General features: G+C 41.9%; 1 protein-coding gene across 2 annotated transcripts in view; it reads right to left on the bottom strand.

Annotated features, from left to right (window-relative positions):
* Positions 1-22,164, bottom strand: part of ssbp4 (single stranded DNA binding protein 4) — an 89,623-nt gene that overhangs the window by 19,029 nt on the left and 48,430 nt on the right. For both annotated transcript variants that reach the window (XM_067597234.1, XM_067597235.1), the window contains exon 5: positions 2,805-2,894. In XM_067597234.1, coding sequence (XP_067453335.1) covers positions 2,805-2,894 — 90 coding nt within the window. The remainder of the gene's footprint in view (positions 1-2,804; positions 2,895-22,164) is intronic.

Genomic DNA, 22,164 nt, shown 5'->3' with positions numbered 1-22,164 from the left:
ATGCTAGTGCAACTGGGAAAAATTTCGCCAACACACACACACACACACGCGTACACACAAAAAGCACACGTGAACAGTTCACACACAACAGAGTCGGGTGAGTAAGCATGTGTCACTGAAGCGGTGTGTGTGAGAGCGAGAAAATAATAGTTTCAAAGACAAGGGAAATGGAGAGAGTGAGGAAATGTCATGCAGAAGGATGCCAGGCGTACGAAGGAGAGAAAAGAGAGGGAGAAGGTGGTGAGAGAAAGCCGAGCCCCAGTTTAGATGAGAAATGACTAAAACATGTTTCAGTGGATACTATCCATTCATAACTCTGCAACAAAAATATAAAAAAACATGTCTGAGTTTTGAGTCTCACTCAAAACACTACGAATGTGGAAATTTCACACTGCCAAATCTACTGACCTTAACTCTACAGTGCAAGTGAGAGAATATGAGTAAAACCTCAACAATAGGTAGCAGAGAGAGATAAAAAAAAAAAAAAAATCAGCTTCCCCTTCACCTGGATGAATAAATGAACTGCAGAAAACTCAGTAGCCTGCACCTTCAGCATGGACCGCAACCATTAGTTCACCAGGGAGTGAATGTCAGCTACCTGGGAAAGCAGTGTGTGTGGTTTTAGCTCCGGCTGAAGTTGAAAGATGCAATGTGAACACGCTACGACACACTTAAATATGCTGCTGCAGTGTCCTCTTGATTTAGGGATATGTGATGTAAAGTTTAAAGAGGTGCAGAGAGCATTTTGTCAGCGTGTTTGTGTGCAATGCAGATTCTCTTTTCGCACGTGTGTTTTCTTGTTTTCTTTACCTTTGCCTGCTTTGCCGCTCAGATTAGAGAGGAGAAGAGAAGAGAAGAGAAGAGAAGAGAAGAGAAGAGAAGAGAAGAGAAGAGAAGAGAAGAGAAGGAGAAGAGAAGAGAAGAGAAGAGAAATATTATGGTGTTAGAAAGAAACCATCCCTTCTTCCTTCTCTCTGTCTCCCCTCTGCCTGTCCTGCCTGTCTGTCTGTCTGTCTGTCTGCTTGCCATGCACACTGGGTCTATTTATGGAAAGCAATGTCACTCACGCAACACCATCAGATAGCTTTCTCCCTGGCCTGCTCACTGCTCATACATCATTAACATTCTCCACGACCCCAGCACACACGCACACACGCACACACACAAACACACACATACACACACACACAGGCAGCATAACACACGACATGCTGCCAATCAACCAGTATGAGAAAACGCAGGCAATTGGCTATACAGCTGCACACTGTATGTACATACATATCAGGCATACTGAACATCCAGCAGGAAGAAATTTGTAAAACATGTTTAATCATTTATGCAGAGAGAATAATGAAATACTGAACATTTTGAACAAAATATACAGACTTAGATACCAAACCATGTATACCAAATTACTGTAGCTGCAACTATTATGTTCATTATCGATTAATATGTCTTTTTTTCTCATTTAGTCTACTAAATAGTGGAAAAATATCAGTCTTCAAATAGCTTATTTTGGCAGACCAATGTTCCAAAACTCCCCAAAATCAAATTTACAATTATATTAAACAGAGAAAAGCAGAAAATCCTCACATTTTAGATGCTAGGACCTGGCATTTTTACATGACCTTTTTTTACATGAACTTACTTAAACGTTTATCAAAATAACGAAAGTTGGTGAAAATAATTCTGTTTTCTGTTCAATGACAAATCAATGACTTAACTAATCATTTTAGCATATTTTTAATTCAAGGGTTAAGACAGGAGTGTTTGTTTCATCACACATATCAATGCTCTCGTCCATAAAAGGTTAGTTATAGGCTCATGAGTGTACATTTTTGCCCGAGGACACATAACTAAGACAAATGACTGTTGCATGTGTCAAACTTTTGATCTTTTGGCAGCGGTACAGTCCCTATAATAAAATTCCCTCTGTCTGTTCTGCCCATTAAGAAAGAAACAGCCAGATTTAGTCACTGACTCCTTTGACTCAATAAAAATATAACTGTTCCCAAATCTTGGACAGGTAATCATGTCATCTGACGAAATCTAATATTTGCAAGTTCTTTTAAGTGCAACTACTCACAACTGTCCTCATAATAACGTTCTAGATTAAGACTTTTAGCTTTACTTAAGGTAGTACAGCAATTTTTCTTCAGTTCTCCTCTCAACTCGGTGAATGTCTTTGGGGTTCAGATATTTTAAAACCTCAATTTTAAAAGTGTTACTAGTTTAATGTGTGCCAAAGTGTCAAATGAGGCTCGTGTGTGTGCGTGTTTGCATACGAGAGAGAAAGGAAAGAGTGATGGAAACAGAGAGAGCAAGCGTGTGTGACCTCGTCAGCCTCCGAGACAGCCTTCAGAGAACAGTGATGACAGGAGGAATTAGTGAAGCAACACAAACCAGAGAAAACAGTCTCCTCTCCTCTCCTCTCTCCTCTCCTCTCTTCTCCTTTCCTCTCCTCTCTCCTCTCCTCTCACTTTCACCTACTCACTATAGCAATGTTTCATATTTGAGAAAATACAACAACAGAAAATCTCTACAGACGTCTGTCGGTGCATCTACAGCATCAGACAGAGCACCAGGAGTTAACAACCCGAGCATGGACATATGGGATGGAGGCACAGAGACAGAGAAGGGAACACATCTGGACAGGGATTAGGACAGCTAAAGAGGCTAAAAAAGGAGGAGGAGACAGAAGGATAGGCTTAACGATGGCTATGGGAGGGGCTGTCGGGAGTGTGTGATGGGTGGAGGTGGGGGTGGGTGAGGGTTGAAGTCAGCAGGAAAGTTCTTTTTCTTACTTGAAAGAAGCCCGGGGGCATGGGTCCTCCCGGCATGCCATCATTGGGCGGCATGTTGCCCATCACAGGACTGGGGGCAGCGGCTGCACTCTGAAAAAAAACAAAAACACACAGCATACTCTCAATTTTCCTGTTTGGTGGAGCGACATACATTTGCAGAACAACACATCAATCCAGCAACGTCTTAAAATAATCCTGCGTTCACTGAAAACAATGAAAAAAAGAGATTTTTAGTTGGGAAATTATTTGATACAAAAACTTCCAATCCTGTTTCATTGGACAAAGAAAGGATTTAGATAGTTAGGAGTGATAATAACACCCTTAACATTCTAATTATTTAAAGCTAACTATGAAAAATTGGTAACGGAGATAAGACAAGATCTGAAGAAGTGGGAGCTTTTACCTCTGACATTAATGGGTAGAGTAGAAACTGTACAAATGAAGATATTACCACGCCTGCTCTTCATGTTTCAGTCACTTCCATTAATTATTTCAAAATCCATTTTAATACCTTAGACAAAATGATTTCAAATTTTGTTTGGCAAAAAAAAGAATGAGTTATAAAAAGCTACAAAGTTCTAAAAGGGATGGAGGTCTAAATCTTATTGCAAAATAATTACTGGACGGCACAACTCAAAACAATAACGTCATGGATAACAGAAGATATAGATTCAATGTGGGTGGGAATGAAACAGCAGACCTGTCTAGTACAATTAGGTTTTCTACCATTTATGAGCCAGAAAGAATGGAAAAAACTCAAAATAAAAAATGAATGGGTTGGGAAAACATGGAAAATATGCTCTAAAATAAGGAATAAGCCAAGAATTTCAAACTCAATATCAAGAGCTACCAAAATTGCAATAAATCCAGAATTTCATCCATCCAGCACTGATTTTGGCTTGAAGAAATGGATGAACGGGGGGGGGGGGCTCGTTTATATTGGCCAATTATTTGATGGACAAATACTAAAATCATTCCAACGACTCATTCAAGAATTTAACTCACCTGCCCAGGATCATTATAACTTTCTACAAGTCAGAGATTATCTTCAGAAAAATAAGGAATGAGAAAAGATATTACGGGAACCTTCTAATATAAAACAGCTTTTCACAAGATGTGAAGAAGAAAAGTTGAAGAGAGGAAATATTTCACGATTCGATAGAGCGTCGCGAGACGATCTTAAGAATAAAGATCTGGATAGTAAAGTGGAAACTGGAATTGAACACAGTGACTGAAAACAAATGGGATGAAACTTGCTTGTCTGGTCATAAACTAACAAAAAGCCCTAATTGGGGGGAGTTTAACAGGAAGGTCAAAAACAGTCATAACGGCTGAATATGGAAATTCTTCTGGATTATGTTGGAGGGGTCGTGGCCTCTAAGGAGACCCCTTACATATATTACGGTCCTGTCCAAATCTGCTGGGGCACTGGGAGGATGTTCAAAACGAAACAGAACTAATCTTGGATACAAAATTAAACTTCGACCCAGAGTTATTCATCTTAGGTATCCTCTCAGGAAATCAAACGGTGAAAAAGAAAATATATTTATTAAGGACCCTACTTTTAATAGCCAAAAAAAACTATTACAATCCCATGGATGCAGCCACAACCCCCCAAACATAAAACAATGGCAACAAAAGGTGAATCAGGTGTTCATTATGGAAAAGGTCACAGCTAGAATACAGCAGAAAAAGGACATTTTTATGGATATATAGTCACCATGGATATTAGCTACATCAAAAAACAAAGAGCTGAAACATAGACTATTGCTCCTGTGTCTCCTCTGTTCTTTTATTGTTTGTTTTGTATTTTCTTCAGTTATATATATTGTTTCTTATCCATATGTCTCTATTACATGAAATTCATATGTTAAGATATATGAGATGTTTTATATGCAGAGATGTTTATTTACTAAACAATAGAATATACTATATAACTTCCAACCCCGATTACACTGACTGACTTTCTGGACGCAAATGGAGCAATAACCCACAACTGATGAAGATATGATTATTTGGTCAGACAGATAAGTTATTTGATGAAGGACAGAAAACTATCTAGGAGGAACATTAAGGCTTCTGCTTCCAGTGAACTAGTTTGCACCATCTGACCACAACAGACAGCCAGAATCGATCATATCTTTTCAGCACCAGCTGAACTTGAAAATGGGGCAAGAAGCTGTCAGCGAGTGGTGAGGTTATGATCAGGAAGAGTCATACAAATGCACAGCTCATGTTTCTTCCTCTAACAGATAAGAGCCTCGCTGTTTTCAGATCTGCTCCCATTTGCTCTACTTTTCCTGAGCTGTAAAGAAGTCCATTCCTGCCTCGAAATGTTCCAAACTCACCAGAAAACTATGTGAAAATGTGCAAGTTGTACATTTACACAAACTCTGACTGAACAATATTAGTCCGCAATGTCAAAACTCAACACTTCCTGCAACTGCTTTAAATTATCTTCCAGTGGAGCCTCAGTGTAGGGCTGAATATCAAACTTTTTTTTAATAACAGTCAGAGTTTTGTTACAGATACTGGGAAAAAAAAAGAAATTTCCTGATTCAGATTATTATATATCAAAGAAAAGTCAAGAAAAATACACAAAGACACAAAGAGCACAAATCTGATTAAGCTTTCGATGCCAACTAAATGCTACAAAACTGCTACAGACACATTTAACTGGGCAAAAGTAGGTTTGTTACCCAGCCAAACCCCTGTTCTCCACTAGATTGTATTTTAGTCCCTTTGGATATTGATGTATAATGTAAAAAAATGTAAATCAATACTATGATCTTGATTTTTACGGCAGCCTTTATTACCACATGCAACCCCAGTTTGAAATGCAGCCCCCAAATGTATTTCTGGCAGCGTTTCCTTCATCTTTCCTCTCAATTATAATGATTTTCAACACGAGGGAGAAGACAGATGTGACACTCGCTGCTCTGCTTTTCTTCTGAGGCAGTGAAGCTGACAGACGGTGTTTGGTCATAACTGCTTTGTCAGAGCTCGACGTTCACACATAGACAGAACGATGAGAGGAGGAAACGAAGAAAGTTGCCCAGAGAAATACATTTTTAAGAATGTGGAGCCAGTTTGCATGTTTTGGGACGGTCCAACACTGCAGAAGAGGGATCATGAAGCTACAGAGAACCTTCAGCTACACTGACACCAACACAATAGAAACATCAGAACAACATCAGTATTGGTTGTTCGTTCAAACAATCTTTATTAAACCTTTTACGATTGTACAACTTACTGCTCAAGATAATCCAAACGTGGAAGTGGCTTGTTCATAAAAAGTGTTAGACTGACACCACTCTTACAACAGTCATCGTTTCTTCTGACCATAACCTCAGTCTTTACTTAACCGAGTCATTTTAGATGGCTGAACATAACCATACCACAACCACAGACGTGGCAGATCACAAAAAGCTCATATGATTCAGTCAGGAAGGCGCTGACGAACGTCTTCTGTCGAACAGGTTGGAGGACTTGTTGCACAATCACAAAGGAACCAAAGGAGTGCTAATAGAGTTAATATTCCTACGTCACTTAAACAAAACCTGTTATCTCCAGAACAATCATAGACTTACATCCACTAAATGTACACACACACAGAGACACACACACACACACAGTGCTCTCCTCCTGCCCTTCCCCCACTGTAACTAGAGCTTCACTCACTTCCAGAGCAAACAATCCCTTCATCCCTCAGCTGACCCGCACGGCCCAGACACTAACTAACAGGCCCCGGGGCCACGAGGTAGGACATACACACACACACACATACACACACACATACACACACACACACACACACACACACACGTACACACTGGTAAGAGAGTGTGAATCTGTGGGACTCTGAACAAAACAGAGTGTGGACATGGACATATCCACAGGAGTCAGATGCAAGCAGAGAGCAGAGAGAGAGAGAGAGTGAGTGATGAAAAGAGAGAGAGAGGGACACATTTCAACTGACAGAGCTGGCATACGAGAGAGAGAGAGAGAGAGAGAGAGAGAGAGAGAGAGAGAGAGAGAGAGAGAGAGAGAGGTTTCTCTCAAAGGGTGATGAGAGGTCGGATATTGAACAGTCTGCTAAAGATGCTTCTATAGTAGTCTGAGGTCTGTGTGTGTGTGTGTGTGTGTGTGTGTGTGTGTGTGTGTGTGTGTGTGTGTGTGTGTGTGTGAACTATGGCAGTTCCTCACAGCTTCTACAGTAGAAAAGCATGAAGAGGAAGAAGTCAAGAGTATCTACTAACTCAGAAAAAAAACACAAATGTCAACAAACAATCATCAGTACAGAACCCTGTCATGATAGCTAGTCGGGAAGGGGGCTAAATAACGCTCCAAAGTTAGGCTAAATTTTGGCGAGGGAGGAGGGTCCCTCTGTGTGTCGTCCATGTTTGAATCAGAATCTTTCAGTTGTTCTTTTTTCATATACGCTGGACTATCAAGGACCTTGTTGAAATTCAACTGGCACTTGAACATGAAACACATTTATTGTTGTTAATTATCATTTATATTAGTGCATATGAGAAATTATTGCCTTCTAAGCTGATGTCTAATTTTAATGGACTTGTTGGATTTGAAATTCAGCCGGCACTTTAAAGGCCTGGGCTTTGTTATTATTTCTGTTAGTGCATATAAGAAATGTGCCTTTCAAGCTGACGGTCAGTGGCCTTGATGGATTTATTGGAGATCTGTAGTTTACAGGAGAGAATCTGTGTTTAACATTAAGAAGATGCTATTAAACAATAGTATTCAAATTTACTTTCTTGGTGTTGATTCTACATTAATTCTGTGATTTTACATTTAATGATGATTTTGATTGATTTTGATTGATTTTGAGTGATTTTGAGTGATTTTAAACAGCAAACTGTGCAATTAATAATTGATTGAGGTTCATTGACAAGCTGAAAATATATTTTAAAAATACGAGCTGGCAGATTCATAGTTTTTGCCTTTTACTTTCAAAACTCTTGGCCATCCTTGTGGTCTGGTGGTCTGGTGGTCTGGAAGTTGTGCCGCAATATCCCTGATTTGATTCCAGCTGGGGAACTTTGCTGCATGTGATCCTCGTCTCTCTCCACGTGTTTCTTGTCTATCTCGACTGATAATATCAAATAAAAAACAACTTCCCAGCCGTCCCATTGTATTGCTGAGGATCTCGGGTCAAATGTTGGTGCGTCATGCCGCTGCCAGCGTTGGTGCACTCTGTCTCTATCGCTGTTTGGCTGCACCCATAGTCTGGATATAAAGACGGACGTAGCGAGGTGTGACCCATTAGTTTACATTGGAGCCATTTGAAGAGAGTCTGAGACAGCAGGGGTCCAGAAACAAGAGAGAATAGCAGGTGAGCAAACTGTCAATCACAGCTGTGATTATTAGAGAGCTGGAATTTAGTGACTGAGACCATAATGACTCATTGAAAAAAATGATTGACTGAGTATCCCTAGAGAGGAGTTGATGCTTTTTGAGTGGGAGTCAGTTGGAGCCTGGGATTTTTTGAAGCCAACATCTAGCATCCGTTGGTGGCGTTGCACTTTAAGGTACTTCCGCAATGGCTTCAACCTCAAGCCATGGTAGCTGCCGCTTAGGTGTACTGCACTTTTGATCATGTCTAATCATCTTCAGGTCTGACTACCCTGTGATCCCTGTTTGAAGGGCCTCTCCTATTTTTTCTTTTCTTTTATTTTAAATGTATGCAGGCACAGGTATGTTTTCAAGTAAGTTTTCCAGGGGTTTCTCTTGGACCCATGGAGACCTCTATAGCAGACAACAAACTGAATAACACTGGGTGAATGTAGTTTGATGGATGGAGCAACTTTGTTTCATGATCTACAAAAACACAGACGCTGCTAACCTCAGCTTGGCCCTATAAAGTCTGTAATTGTGAGCTGTCATTGAACAATGGCACAGCAAAAACAATAGGCTCAGCGCTGTATATTTACACGCACACAAAAGCCAACACACACACACACACACACACACATAGTTAAACAGCTGTAGCGTATCAGAGAGCATCATCTACTAAGGGATCAGTAGAGATACAGAGAGAAAGAGAGACAGAGAGAACGGGGTGATGGAAATGAAAATGAGAAAGGATGAGAGAAGGCCAGAGATGGCTGGATGAACGGCAGGGCATCTTAGGGAGAGAAGGAGGAGTGAATGGAAGTGGTGCTGGCATGTAAGTATGTGTGGTGTGTGTCTGTGTGTATGTGTGTGTGTGTGTGTGTGTGTGTGTGTGTGTGTGTGTGTGTGTGTGTGTGTGTGTGGCTGCCTGCCTCAGCCAGCCAACGAGGCTCCACAGTACTCAGGTGAAGCAGCAGCAAAAGGCCCCTTCTCCTAGTTGCCATGACAACTCCGACCTCAGCTCCTGCTCTCCAGTGCCCATTAAAACCCTCAGGCGTCAATCATCAGCATGGCCAGGGAGCAGAGAGAGAGAGAGAGAGAGAGAGAGAGAGAGAGAGAGAAAGAGAGAGAAGGGGGGGGGGGGACAGAAAGAGAGAGAAAGAGAAAGAGAAAAATGAGAAAGAGAGAAGAAGAAGAGATAAAAAGACACAGAGATGGAGTTTAAAGCAGCCTGTGGCTTGATAGCTGCCCTGTTTGCCACTGCTATCTCCCTCTCTCTCTTTCTGTGCACACAAACAAACCTGACACACAATACCTGCAGTGTTAACTCCTCACACACATCACACTCCTCTTCCTCACTCTCCCTCCACCTCCACCAAACCGCCACCGAAATCAAAGCTACATTTCACGACTACATTTTCATTCATTTCAAGCCACATTTTTTACACAAGCCATTGTCATTCAGTCTCCACTTTTAACTGATGATTCCTACTTGTTCCCAATACAGCATCTTCAGTCTTTACTCTGCATCCCTCCATACCTCCTCCTCCTCCTCCATATTGGAAAAAGCTTCCAGATCAATTAAGAATTCAATATTTTTTTTCTAAACCTTTCTGTCCATGTATTCTCTCTTCTAGGATGTGCTCTGAAGTGTGGCTCTGGTTTGTAGCTATTTAGTTTATGTCTAAATAATATTTAGTTAAAGAATAGTTTAGCTGCTCAGAGAAACATGGTTTTTTCCTACTTGCCCAGAGAGAGAGAAACTCATTGAAGCCTTTTTTATGTCTCTGCAAGCAATTTGTTGAAAGGTCTGTGCTTAGTTTCCTGGGTGTGTGTGGAATCAAGAGCAGATCAGCACAAAGGCTGGGGAACACACTTTTAAACTTCATTTTTTTTGTAAATCACTAATGTAATACAATTAATACAGATGTTTAAAAGTGCTTCACTTCGCAAAAAAATCTTCATCCAAAACAGGTCGTCTTATATTAACACTGACCACACTGATTTCATAGGTAGAACAAAGACTATTTGATTAAATGGCACACACTTAAATTTACTTCCGTTATCTTCTGTATTTGACAGTGTTGTCAGTCTCCAGATCCGGATAAAAAAAAAAAAAAAACCACGTGTGAGACTGTTTGTTTCATCTTCTAATTGAGCACAGACAGATCTCACTATTCAACACACCTTCAAACTGTATTCAAAGACTCTAAAAAGGCATCCAGAGGTTTGTTTCATTTTAGGTAAATAGGAAAAAAGAGCACAATTCCATCATGGGGTTTGTATTTGATAATTTCCTCTAACAGAAGGGGTCTGCTCTCCTCTGACCCCTGGTTGTGATCCTCTTTAGCTCCATGGTAGAGGCTGGCTAGCTGGCTGGCTGGATGTCCCACAGACAGTGAGTGAGCGGCTCTATCTGTCCGGTGATCAGACCTCGGCTTCCAGGGGGTAATGGATCTGCTGTTATCTGGGTCCAGACAAGCAGGCCAACACACTGCTACCTGCTGGCCACAACACTGATACCGACCTGTTAGTGGTTGTGCTAGTGTGTCTGTGAATATGTGTGTGTGTGTGTGTGCAAGCCTGTGTTTCTTCCAGATCGCAAGGGCTCAGCTGGACCTGCCCGGCCTGACCGCACAGTCTTAAGCGGCCCCCACAAACACACACACACACAGACACACACGTTCACAAACACAGAAAAATGTTAAAAGTCCATACTGGCACCCTAAGGCTCTGAACACATGCGCACACAAACGCAGTCCAGTCCAACTCATCTATGAGCTTACATTATTCACACATGGGCTCTCTGTGTCTCTCTCTCTCATTCTTTTGTTTATATCAGCTGCCTTTTCTTTTTTCCCCTCTCATTCTCTGTCTGCTCCACAGCTACACAGAAAAAGCACAAATACTCCTGAAAAAGCAGACATGTTGAAGCTGTTAATGTAAAGAACTTGTCCTTGATGTGAGAGGGCCGCGAAGAAAGAGATGAGGCTCAATCAGGAAATGGACCGATGCTTTAGTTAAAACTCAGTCTGTGCAGGGCAGGCATAAACAGGGTTATGTATGGATGGATGTGTTCACGCATGAATACTCCATTGTGTGTCTATACATGTTTCTGTTCTGTTGCCTGTGTGGCTTACAGACTGACTCGCAGACAAATTGCTGGTCTCATTTTCCCTTGTGCGTCTCCATAATCTCCGTAACCAAACCAGGAATTCCTCGCCACGTCCCGCCTAAACTGTCATTGCAGTCACACTCTCCTCCCAACTCTCCCATTCGTCCTTCCTTCTCCTCCTCTTCCCTCAGCTTCAAGTGCCCCAATAACTCTGTCAGTGAAGTCAACTCTATAAAGATTAGCGGAGAGGAGGGAGTGTGTGAGCAGACAGACACGTCTAATCGATGAAAGACAGAGAGCTGCCGGGCTGCTCTGCCAGGAACCCGACTCCCAACCCTGCGACATGGAAATGACCTCGACGGCAGGAGCCGCTCCCTGCACAGGCATGCACACACACACACCACACACAACAGGTATGCAGCTAAATATGTGCAAACACAGCAATTATGCAGAGGAGCACGCTGTATATACCACACATACACACACACACACAAACGCCGTTGCCTTCCCATAGCTCTGGCAGCTGTTATGTCAATCAGGTGAATTAATTACCGGTAAACAAATCTGCCTGGGATCCCCCCATAGAACACACGCAAATACAAAGAAACACACACACATATCCCTCCTCCCCCATACCACCACCTCTGTCTCCGAAGCATCTCCTCCCAGCATCAGGGCCCCTGGAGCCTAGGGCTGCCTCCCAGCTACCCAGGCACCGCTCAGAGCTGGAAGCCCAGAGGGAAGGCACTGCGGCTGGGGGACCTCGCCAGGCTCTCCCTCCCGCTGCCCCGGAGCACCTACCTTAACTCCCGCTACTGCCTCTCAGGCTAACCAATCAACCTATGGCAATTCACACGTACCCAGCTGACAGGAATGACAACACACTCTAGAGTACAGGTGGCATAAACACACGCGTGTTTGTGCACAGACGGAGCAGACACCTGAAAACAGCTCTGAGATTAAACAAACAAATGCAGAAACACAGACAATCCTGCTCACTGATTCCTGTCTCCTGTAAACACGATATTGATGGCAGCTGACAGACTGAAGAGAGGGATGCACAACACATGACAGACACAACAACAACACACACAAAGAAATACACAAGAAAAACAAGCAAAAAAAAAACTCGGAAATAGTTTTAGAAAGATTAAAAGTCAGATTCCACTTTAAATCTGTCATTTAAAACAATTGTAAAATCATGTTTAAAGGTTTCTTTATTCCTTATGGAAACATGATGTTGAACTAAAAGTTAATTACTGAAATATGTTAATAAAAATCACAACAGTTAGACGATCAAATAAGATTTAAACAAGCGTCCCGGAATAGGAGAGAAGTCAAACAGTAATTTTCACCCAGATTGTCGATTATAAACATCCAGCACAGTTTACAGACTGACTGCCTTGTTCAGCTTTGACCCAACGTACTTGCCGTACTTGTACATTCATAAACATTTCACTTTCGCTTTTTCTTTTACCTCCAAATAAAGTGGTTTAGATAATCTGGCTTAATTGGTGACTTGTTTACAACCTCTCTGATTGTCTGATCATATTTTTTGTCCAATTCATTGATGAAGCAATGTTACGTTGCCCCATTACTTTACACTGTTCTCATAATCAATAGAAATAATGGCTAAACTACAAAAACCGGGGCGAACTTTTTGATATATATCACAGTGTGTGCAATGACGAGACTGTTGAAATCAGGAGGCAGAAATAGTTCAGCTTGATCCGACTTACATCTTTAGTGCTTAACTATGGAGTAAGACAGAGTGACATAAACATGTAAACTAAGTAAAAAAATGTATCGATGGAAAGTAATTTAGCGACTAGCCTCCTGACATACACAAAAACACGGGCACAAACACACACACACACACACACACACACACACACACACACCCAGAGGCCTTTATTGGCGGTGTCGGTAGTTAATGACCAAAGGTTGGCGATGGCCTGCTGCTCGCTCTGGTGACCCTTTCTAACACAGGTCCCCCCTGCTGGCACTGCTCTTTAATTACACACACACACACACACACACACACACACACATACATACACACACTGATATGCAGCCCCCGCCCCCTCAGCCCGTGGCCTTTCACTCCCTCATTAGGCAGTTGGTGTTGGGTGGAAAGCCATGAGAGAACCAGAGGACAGGGTGTCATGATGACGCTCATCCATACACACAGACACACACCGACACACACAGACACACACACCGACACACGCACACTTTGAATGAAAGAGGCAGACTTGCACATGCACTCAAAGCTATGTGCCTAATTGAATATTATTAATGCTGCTAATTAGGGAATAATAGAATGCTTGGAGCTTGGAGACAAAGCCTAACGTGAAGAATACAGTGGAAGAATGAAAGGTGTGTGTCTCTGAGAGGGGGGAGGTGACAGGAAAGAGAGTCAGGGAAAATGATTTTATCATGCTCTATCTCCCTCCTGTCCTCTGAAATAACTGGCTCGTGTCACGCTACCGCAGCTCTTATTCACTGAGTCCAGACGAGGAGTCTGTATCCAGCAGGGCTTCAGCGCTGCGGGTCAGAGAGGGCTGCAGATCAGGGTGAAACAGGTAGATCATCCTCTCAAAGGCCACTTCACAGGTGACGGCACACACACACACATACACACATACACATACAGACACCCTAAAACACTTTTGACACTGATAAAGAAAACTGTAAGTGGTATCTGGGTCATTGTGCGATGTTGTATATTTCTTCTAGGACAAATGTAAATAAATGTTCAGGCATCTGCAGTAAGTGGCAGGTATCTCATGTCAGTGCCTCAAAATCAAAGAACAAGACTGTCTTTCATCAGCTGCCCTTTTACACTGACATTCAATAATCACACAGAGAAAAGTCCATTACAAAAGAAGCGTGGATAACTTCTGCTCAGCCTTAGTAGACCAGAGTGCAAAGCAGCCGAAAGACGTGTCGCATTTTGCCAACCAGGCGAGAGGCTCCCTATTTTAAGCGACAAAACCTCAGCCTCCGCCACCGCTTTCACTGTCACTTTTTACTCTTTCCACCTACACGAACAAAAAACCACAGCAGAAAATCAACAGGTTCACAGCTGCTGTCTGGGGGTTTGTAGTAATTCTGGGAAAAGCAGGAAATCACAAACCAAAGCAGAAGACAAGTGACGTTGAGAGAAAGCTGGTGCCACGAAAGGTATGTAAATTATAAATGATTCATCGCCAAAAAAAGACTCCAGGAATGCACAGAACATCTCAGACTGATGATAAATAAGAGCGTTAGGATCCAACACCAACAAGTACTGTAGATATGCACACACACACACACCCTCAAGTACATGGACACACACTCAGACCACGCACGTTCAATGTAGATGTGTATGTATGTGCACTAACTACACACAATGACATTTAGCAAGCAATACCAAGTGACATTTACATATCTGCTAATGTTTATTTGCTGAAAGTTCAGACATCTACAGTATGTTCATGTTCCCACATCCTACAAATTGTTTACACTAAAATGCACGTATAATTCTTTTATAAAATAAAATTTCTACTAATTTCATTCATATATAAGTTAATGTTTGCCATGTTTCTGTTTCATATTCTGCATTTACAATATTTCATGTTGAGGAATCTTTATAGAAAGATCACAAACGAAAATAGTCAGAAAAGGAAAATAAATAACGTCGGGTAAGACATGAGGAAAACATTACAAAGATTTTTACAAATAAATAAATAAATCTGCAAATTGATTGTTTTCATTGACCTGAGGAAATGATCATTTTTGCAGAGAGAATTCTTGCAGAGAAAAGAGGACTCTGTATGAGCGTTCAAGTCCAAAAAGCTCTCAAGAGTTGTCGGATTTACTGTATCAAGAGAAACTGAGAACCGAAACGAACTCTTCAATCTCTATGTGAAAAAGTTTTGAAATATTTATGATTTATGTACGTCAACCTATCACGTCGCTCTCCCAGGTGTAAAGAAACTTTTTTAAAGGTGTCAACGCAAAATCTTAAACACATATATCTATACGAGCTGAAATCTTCATTAATTTTGATATGGTTTATCTAACCTACAGACTCACTTTCACACTTGCTACTGTTGGAATCTGTTACAGCTCAAACTTTGCCAAGATTTAATAATATAACATAACACTTTATCAGCCAGACCTCCTACGGGACTATTAAAAATGAAAAGAGTCTCTGGCAACCTTGTTAGAAATATCTACCTCCTCCTTATTCTTTGGCATTCTTTCATATTCTCTCGCCCGATTCTCTTTTTTTTTTTTTCCTTCTTTTCTCATGTTATGCTCACGCAACTGGATTTTATTTCTGCAGAGCTGGGAAGGTGCAAGATGAAAAGGAGAGGGAAGTGGTGGTACTGTATACTGTGAACATAAAAAATGGAGAGAGAGAGCAGCCAAGGAGTTACAGTCGGGCTGTATACATTCCATAGTGCCTGAAGCAACATGGTGGACCTAAAAGCTGAAGTCAGACGTCTTTAGCTCCAAACGGTTAAAGAATTACCATATATTACCCTGCGTAATATGGTAATAGTGAAAAAGAGCTGAGTAAACACTCTACTGAGGACACAGAATAAGAGAAATATGGAGCAAAAAAGACTCAAGTTTTACGCTAACAATAGATTCAGTCCAAATTCTCACCAGTCTATGCTAAGCTGAGTTTGTGAGTCCGACGCTTATGTTTAGCAACCATCAGCAACACACCAGACATTTAAAACCATCTCACGGCAGTCTGATCCACTCACCCCATTTCTATTTTAGAGTGTACGTGTGTCTGTGCATGTGTGTGCGCGTCAGGCCAGGCAGGAAGAGGCATTCCCATAGGAGCAGTCCTCCTGAGCGCCAGACATTGGGGGGTTGGGCGTGTGAGACACACACGTACACACACATACACACAGACACACGCTACCAATTTCCATTTCGTATCCCAGAGGCACCGCCATGCGGACCACCTCCACCTCCAAAGTCACAACCATTGCGATCAGGATTTAAATATTTTGATAAATATAGACATTCACTCGAAGCTTTCACACTTTGATTTACAGGGATTTATTCTGAGGAAGAGAAAATATCTGATTGTGTTTCGTTGTGCGTCATCCCTTCTGTCATACTTGAGCATACATTGTTAGAGTTACTAACACATAAAGACAAATCATAGAGCAACACAGAGGATAAGGCAGCCAGTAAATTTTAACAAACACTACAACGCTGAGAACATTTAGAAGCTGTGAAACATTTATGCAAACTTTTTCTCCCACGTCAACCTTTTATTAGAGCTATCTGAGCATCTTAATACTCTAGTAAAAAGCTTGATGTCTGCTTTTCAACTTTACCCTTTTCATGATGTTTTTAAGTTTGGATATCGAGGAAAAATGATCAGTGCTTCACACAAACACGCACCGTACAGAGCTGAGCGGAGTGAGCATCTCTAGACTTGCAACAACAGACAAGCAGACATGTAAAATATCATCTAATGCCAAGTTTAGCCCAATCAGCTGTCTTGATGCAGTTCCTGAGGTTAGTCAGGTTTGACTCTTTAAATCCAGTGGCCTTGAGGACCCGGGAGCCAAACAACACCTAACCCCCGTCTCCTGCCAGACAGGAGGAGGAGGAGGAGGAGGAGGAGGAGGTGGTGGTGGTGGTGGTGGTGAGGGGAGACAGCAAACCACATTCCCAAGACAATGGACGGTCTGTGGGACTTGCTGAAACTCTGAGGGCCCTGGGGCACATTGAGGAGAGAGGAGAAAATGGAGGGAGAAAGGCAGAAAGAAAGAGAGAAAGATGTTAGGAATAAGAAAAGAAGAAAGAAAAAGAAAGTAAGTTAAATAAAGGAAAAGTTGAGAAAGAGTGTCCAAATTAGGAAGGAGGTGAAAGGGAAAGGGAGGACTGGTACCAGAGAGAGCAAGACAGAGAGAGAGAAGTGGAGAAGTTGGAGAAAGTTTACATTGGAGCACTTTTGGTACAGAAGGTGCAGCTTGTTCTATGAGTCAACATATGCAGAGTTCATGTCGTCACGTATAAAGCAAAAACACCAGCAGCAGGAGAGGGAAAAATCATTCTCGTCAACCTATTAGTTCAAGGTTTCCACCAGGAAACTGTTCAGCAGAGGTAGTAAGTCACCAAGATCCTAATGCATCGCATCTCATAAAAAATTATTTAGATGATTTAGATGATGCTTTTAACTAGAGAAGGCCCAGTATTTGTATTTGTATCTGTATTTGTTGAGGCAGCAAAACTATTTGTATTTGTATAAAAGTGAAAATAGGTGTAACAATCCTGTTTTTGTTTTTGTTACGCTTCTAATTTTAGGATATTAAAGTGTTTAAATAAATGTTCTTCAATAAACTATTGTGCAAAGAAGGGTTCCCACTCAAGGTCTCTGACTCCGGTCTCCCAGACCACGGACAACTGTGCTGACCACTCAGCCATAACTCAACTCCATCAGACATACTGACCTGCAGCTATTTATACATCCATGACACAGAGATAGATAGCAGAGTAGAGCAGAGGAGAGAGACAGCGGTGTAACCTCACTACGCTACGATATGCGTAGTGAGGTTTTCCGAATACCGGATTCAGATTCGGCTCCGCTCCTACTCTTAACAACAGCCACACTCATTAAATATATGTCAGTTCTGTTGCTACTACTGTTTTTACCTTAAGTTTAGGTTTAGATTCATAGAAGCTTGTTTGCCTCCGCTATGAAACACAGGCAAACCCTGTTGTTGTAGATACAAGCAGGAGATTTCTGACAGCTCTGATATCTTCCACATGGCAAAGAGAACTATACAAGTCAAAATAACTGCAAAGTAAATGTAAATAAAACACCAATATAGCTTCCCCACACATTCATTTGTGTTTCAACTTAAACTTGACTTACAGTTGTACATTAAGTGGTTACGTCATGTGCCTCCACAAAGACGTAACTACATGTCGGAGTTACAGCAGCTACGGAGATACCCCCTTACTATGATTGGCAGCTTGTGTTTTCTCTTGCAAGTTTCTGATGATGGTAGAAATTGTTGATCATGAAGACAATTAGGGAAATTAAATAAAGACTCAGCAGTCCTCTTGTCTTCGGTAACACACATTGAGCAAAGCCGTTTCCACTGCAATCTTTCTGCTCAGTGTGATCACCGCTCTTTGTGAACAAATGAACGTAAACAAGGCGATTGCACCGCAGTTGCCTCCTATTCAATAATACAGAAACAAGGAAAAAGACCTTTATAAGTTTTGTGGATGTAACTCCAGTTACATAAGTCTGTGCGTAGCTCAACATTGTTCTACATCACAAACATTCACTTTATGTCACTTTTTTTCACTGTCACTTTTTGCACATTAAATAAATTGATTATTTTGCATCTTAAGAGCTTCTTCTACTTTTTTTGTCAGTGTGTGGGCTTTTTATGAAATGGGTCTACAAAGTAAATAACATATAAACACAGTTACCGTGGGGAATATAAAGCATAATATGGACTGATCATGTACAATATTATGCATCTAGTGTTGCTGTGGTGCTATCAAACCCAACGCTCAGCTATACATCAAACCTACACTGAAGGTATCTACAGCACAACGCTTGTTAACCTCTTGTTACCCTTACCTGTACTAAACTCTTAACCAAGGAGGGAAACGCTATTCGAGGGGGAAACAGACTTTGAAAAGAGAGTTGACCAAACCCAAGTCATGACACCATACTTCCCACTTTGCCGACATTGTTAGGTAGTAGATACCGCGTCTAATAATAGAGTAGTGGAACAAGAGGATCAGTGATGGTCACAACTTTACCTGTCTGCTTTACCTTCCTGCAGTATCTCCCGCCCTGGCATCCCACCTCCACAAGCCCGCCCCCCTCCCCCCCGTCTGTCTGTCCCTGGGAGACACACTGGGAGAAAAACAGCCTTGGTGGGACCTACTGACCTCTGGACCACCAGTCGACAGGCTCCCAGAGTTCAGCAGGGCCTGACACACAATGAGATCTGACATTAATGTGCTCTATTTGCATTCTTGCTTCCAGGAACTATTTCGGTTGCCAGGCAGCGCAGCTCATAGCTTGCCATAGCTTGTTGTCAGAGACAGCGGCGTCGGGGAGGTGCTCTTTCAGGGATGATTTAAACTTCCATTTCAGTGACACCCGCCTTTCATCCTCCACACAAGACAAGACAGAGAGCACAGAGCAGCCAGTTCCCGTCCGGCTATTCAGAGGTCAAAGTGCCAAAACTTCCTGGGTCAGTCCCGCACTGTCATTAGGACGGCTGTTGACACGTATTTACACTGGAGAAGAGGGGACAAAGAAGAGGAAGAGGAGGTAAAGATTTCCAGAGAGCACCTCACTTTCTCTTAACACAAGCACACATGTAGGCAGGCGAACTCTCACCAGCATTGCCATCAATAAATAAATAGAGGCTGACAGAAATATCCACTGCATAGTCTCAGCCAGCATAGCACAGCACTGGCACGCACAGAGAGAGACCCAGAGAGGGGACGACAAACACACACACACACACACACACGCACACACACACAGACTGAGGCATGAAGATAAAGGCAGGGAGAGATAGCAGCAGTGAGAAGAGAACAAGAAGGAAGGAAACAGAGCGAATAAAACAGAAACAGAGAGAATGTGGAAAAGAAAAGATTTAAAGAAAAAGAAAGAAGATGCCTTTTGTTTGGTCCAAGTCTCCAGTCAGTAGAGAGAGTTAATAGCAGAGGTGAAACGTGCTTACTGTTCACTCCTGTTTGCAGGAGGGGGGTGGGGTTATTTTCTTTGCCCCCACCCCAATCAAGTCAGACTCCTTCCCCACCTCCCCCCTTCACCTCCTCACCTCCACACCCCAACAGACAGATCGGACCACCTCTGCAACACACACACACACACCCTTTATCTGAGCCTCTGCTCCGTCACTCAGTCTCAACTTCTGGTTCTGATTTAGAAACAACCTTCTCTAGTTCACCGCTCTCCCCTTCTTCTCCTCAATTCATGTCTCTCTCAGCGTGTGTGTGTGTGTGTGTGTGTAAAATTCAGACTCCTGCAAATGGATACACCAACACGTGTGCAAGCACAGCCTGAGACATTTATGCCCCCTGTGTGAGTTGTGGTTACACACACACACACACACACACACACACACACACACACACACACATAGAGAGAGAGAGACACACACTCACACACACACACAAACAGCATGCAGCACCCGAGATCATATTCATGGAGACACATGCTCCCCCTCTTCAATGATTAGTCTAAATATGCCAGTGATCACAGAACGGCAGGAAGACCCAGTACACATGGAGCTACACAAACACACACACATACGCCATCCCTTCTCTCCTACTCCAAAACAGAAACACACACACACACACACACACACACACACTTTTCATTTGCTGTTTCCCCTCCGAGCAGCGCCGGCAGGCTGCCAAGCTACACATAAACATGGTGCATTGCATTTCGCAGCCTTTCTGCAGGTACAGTAATGCAAACACAGGAAAATATTTAAGCCACATCAGCGTCCCGCTCGCTTTCAGTCGGAACAGAGTCTCCTGCAACCCTGATGATTTTACCATCAGTTCACACCAGCAAAGAATAAAAACATCCGTGACTCTTGTGTGGCCTTCAGGTATGAATCAGAGCAAAGAACCAAGTTGTATTTCATTATTATTAAGTTGGGAATTGATCAGATATGTTAATGGTTTTCACTTACAGGTTAGCATTTAGCACTGTTAGCGCTGTAGCTGCTCAGGAGTTACTATTGTTACTGTTGTTGCTACTATTGTGTTTCTACTGTACTTTCAACAAAAACATACGTCAGGAAATCCATTCAGAATAAACTCAAGTGAAAAGCCTTCTGCTGATTTAGATTTTGTGAATCTGTGTTGTTTCCGCAGGACGCCGACCTCACAACACCGCGTGTAACTTTCAGGCTGCGCTTTGGAGGGCAGAGAGAGGCTGCGGGTTTTCACTTCAACCAAAGGCACTCTGGGTCGGTGACGGCTCTCAGCCCACCGTGCTTTTAAGTGACGCTGGTAGAAAGTTGTTTTTCTGGCCGTGACATTAGTCCAAATATATTCATTCGTCTTCATTATTTGCTCCTGTGGTCCACAAAAAGGAACATTTAGTGCATAAATGAACAAAGTGAATTCTACCAACATATAATTAACAAGTTACTTGACTTACTGTTTTCTGTTCATCCTCTGTTTACAGCAGAGGTTCATGTCACAAAAGTAAATAATAGGAATAAAGCCGCAACAACTTACATTTTCAATTCATCTGCTGCTTCAATTCTTGATTAATTAATGCATCATTTTGTCTATAAAATGCTAGAAAATAGTGAAACGTGTCCGTCACAAGTCCAAGGTGACATCTTCAAATTGCTTGTTTTATCCATCCAACAGCCCCAAAAACCAAAGATATTTAGTATACTATCATGTAAGACAAAGAAAAGTAGCTGGAATGAGAGAATGTTTGGCATTTTTAAGTGAAAAGTGACAAACAATTAAGTGCCTAAAACTGTTGTTGATTAATTTCCTGTTGATTGACTAATATATTTATCAACGAATCATTTCAGCTCTAACTAGGCCTCGTTCTCCTATATAATGTCAGCTTTGTTTATGTTCATTTGTCTGCTACAACTATGTTTTTAAGATGTGTTTCTGCATCCAATTAGACTATATTTGTCCCATAAATAAAGCGTTGGAGTAACTGATAATGAAAGTCAACATTATTTGCACCCAAGCTTCTTCTTCTAGGGTGACAGTCTCCACTAACGTGTCGTTACTGTTGTCTTTTCTTAAAACAAATGATTTCAAATTGGTTTGAAGAAAACACTGATATGAACTGGGAGGTACGACAGTGACTCGTGGGATTACAAG

This window comes from Thunnus thynnus, chromosome 8 (assembly GCF_963924715.1).
Source record: "Thunnus thynnus chromosome 8, fThuThy2.1, whole genome shotgun sequence".
NCBI lineage: Eukaryota > Metazoa > Chordata > Actinopteri > Scombriformes > Scombridae > Thunnus > Thunnus thynnus.
Note: the sequence above shows the minus strand (reverse complement) of the source record. Positions and strands in the feature narration are given on the sequence as shown.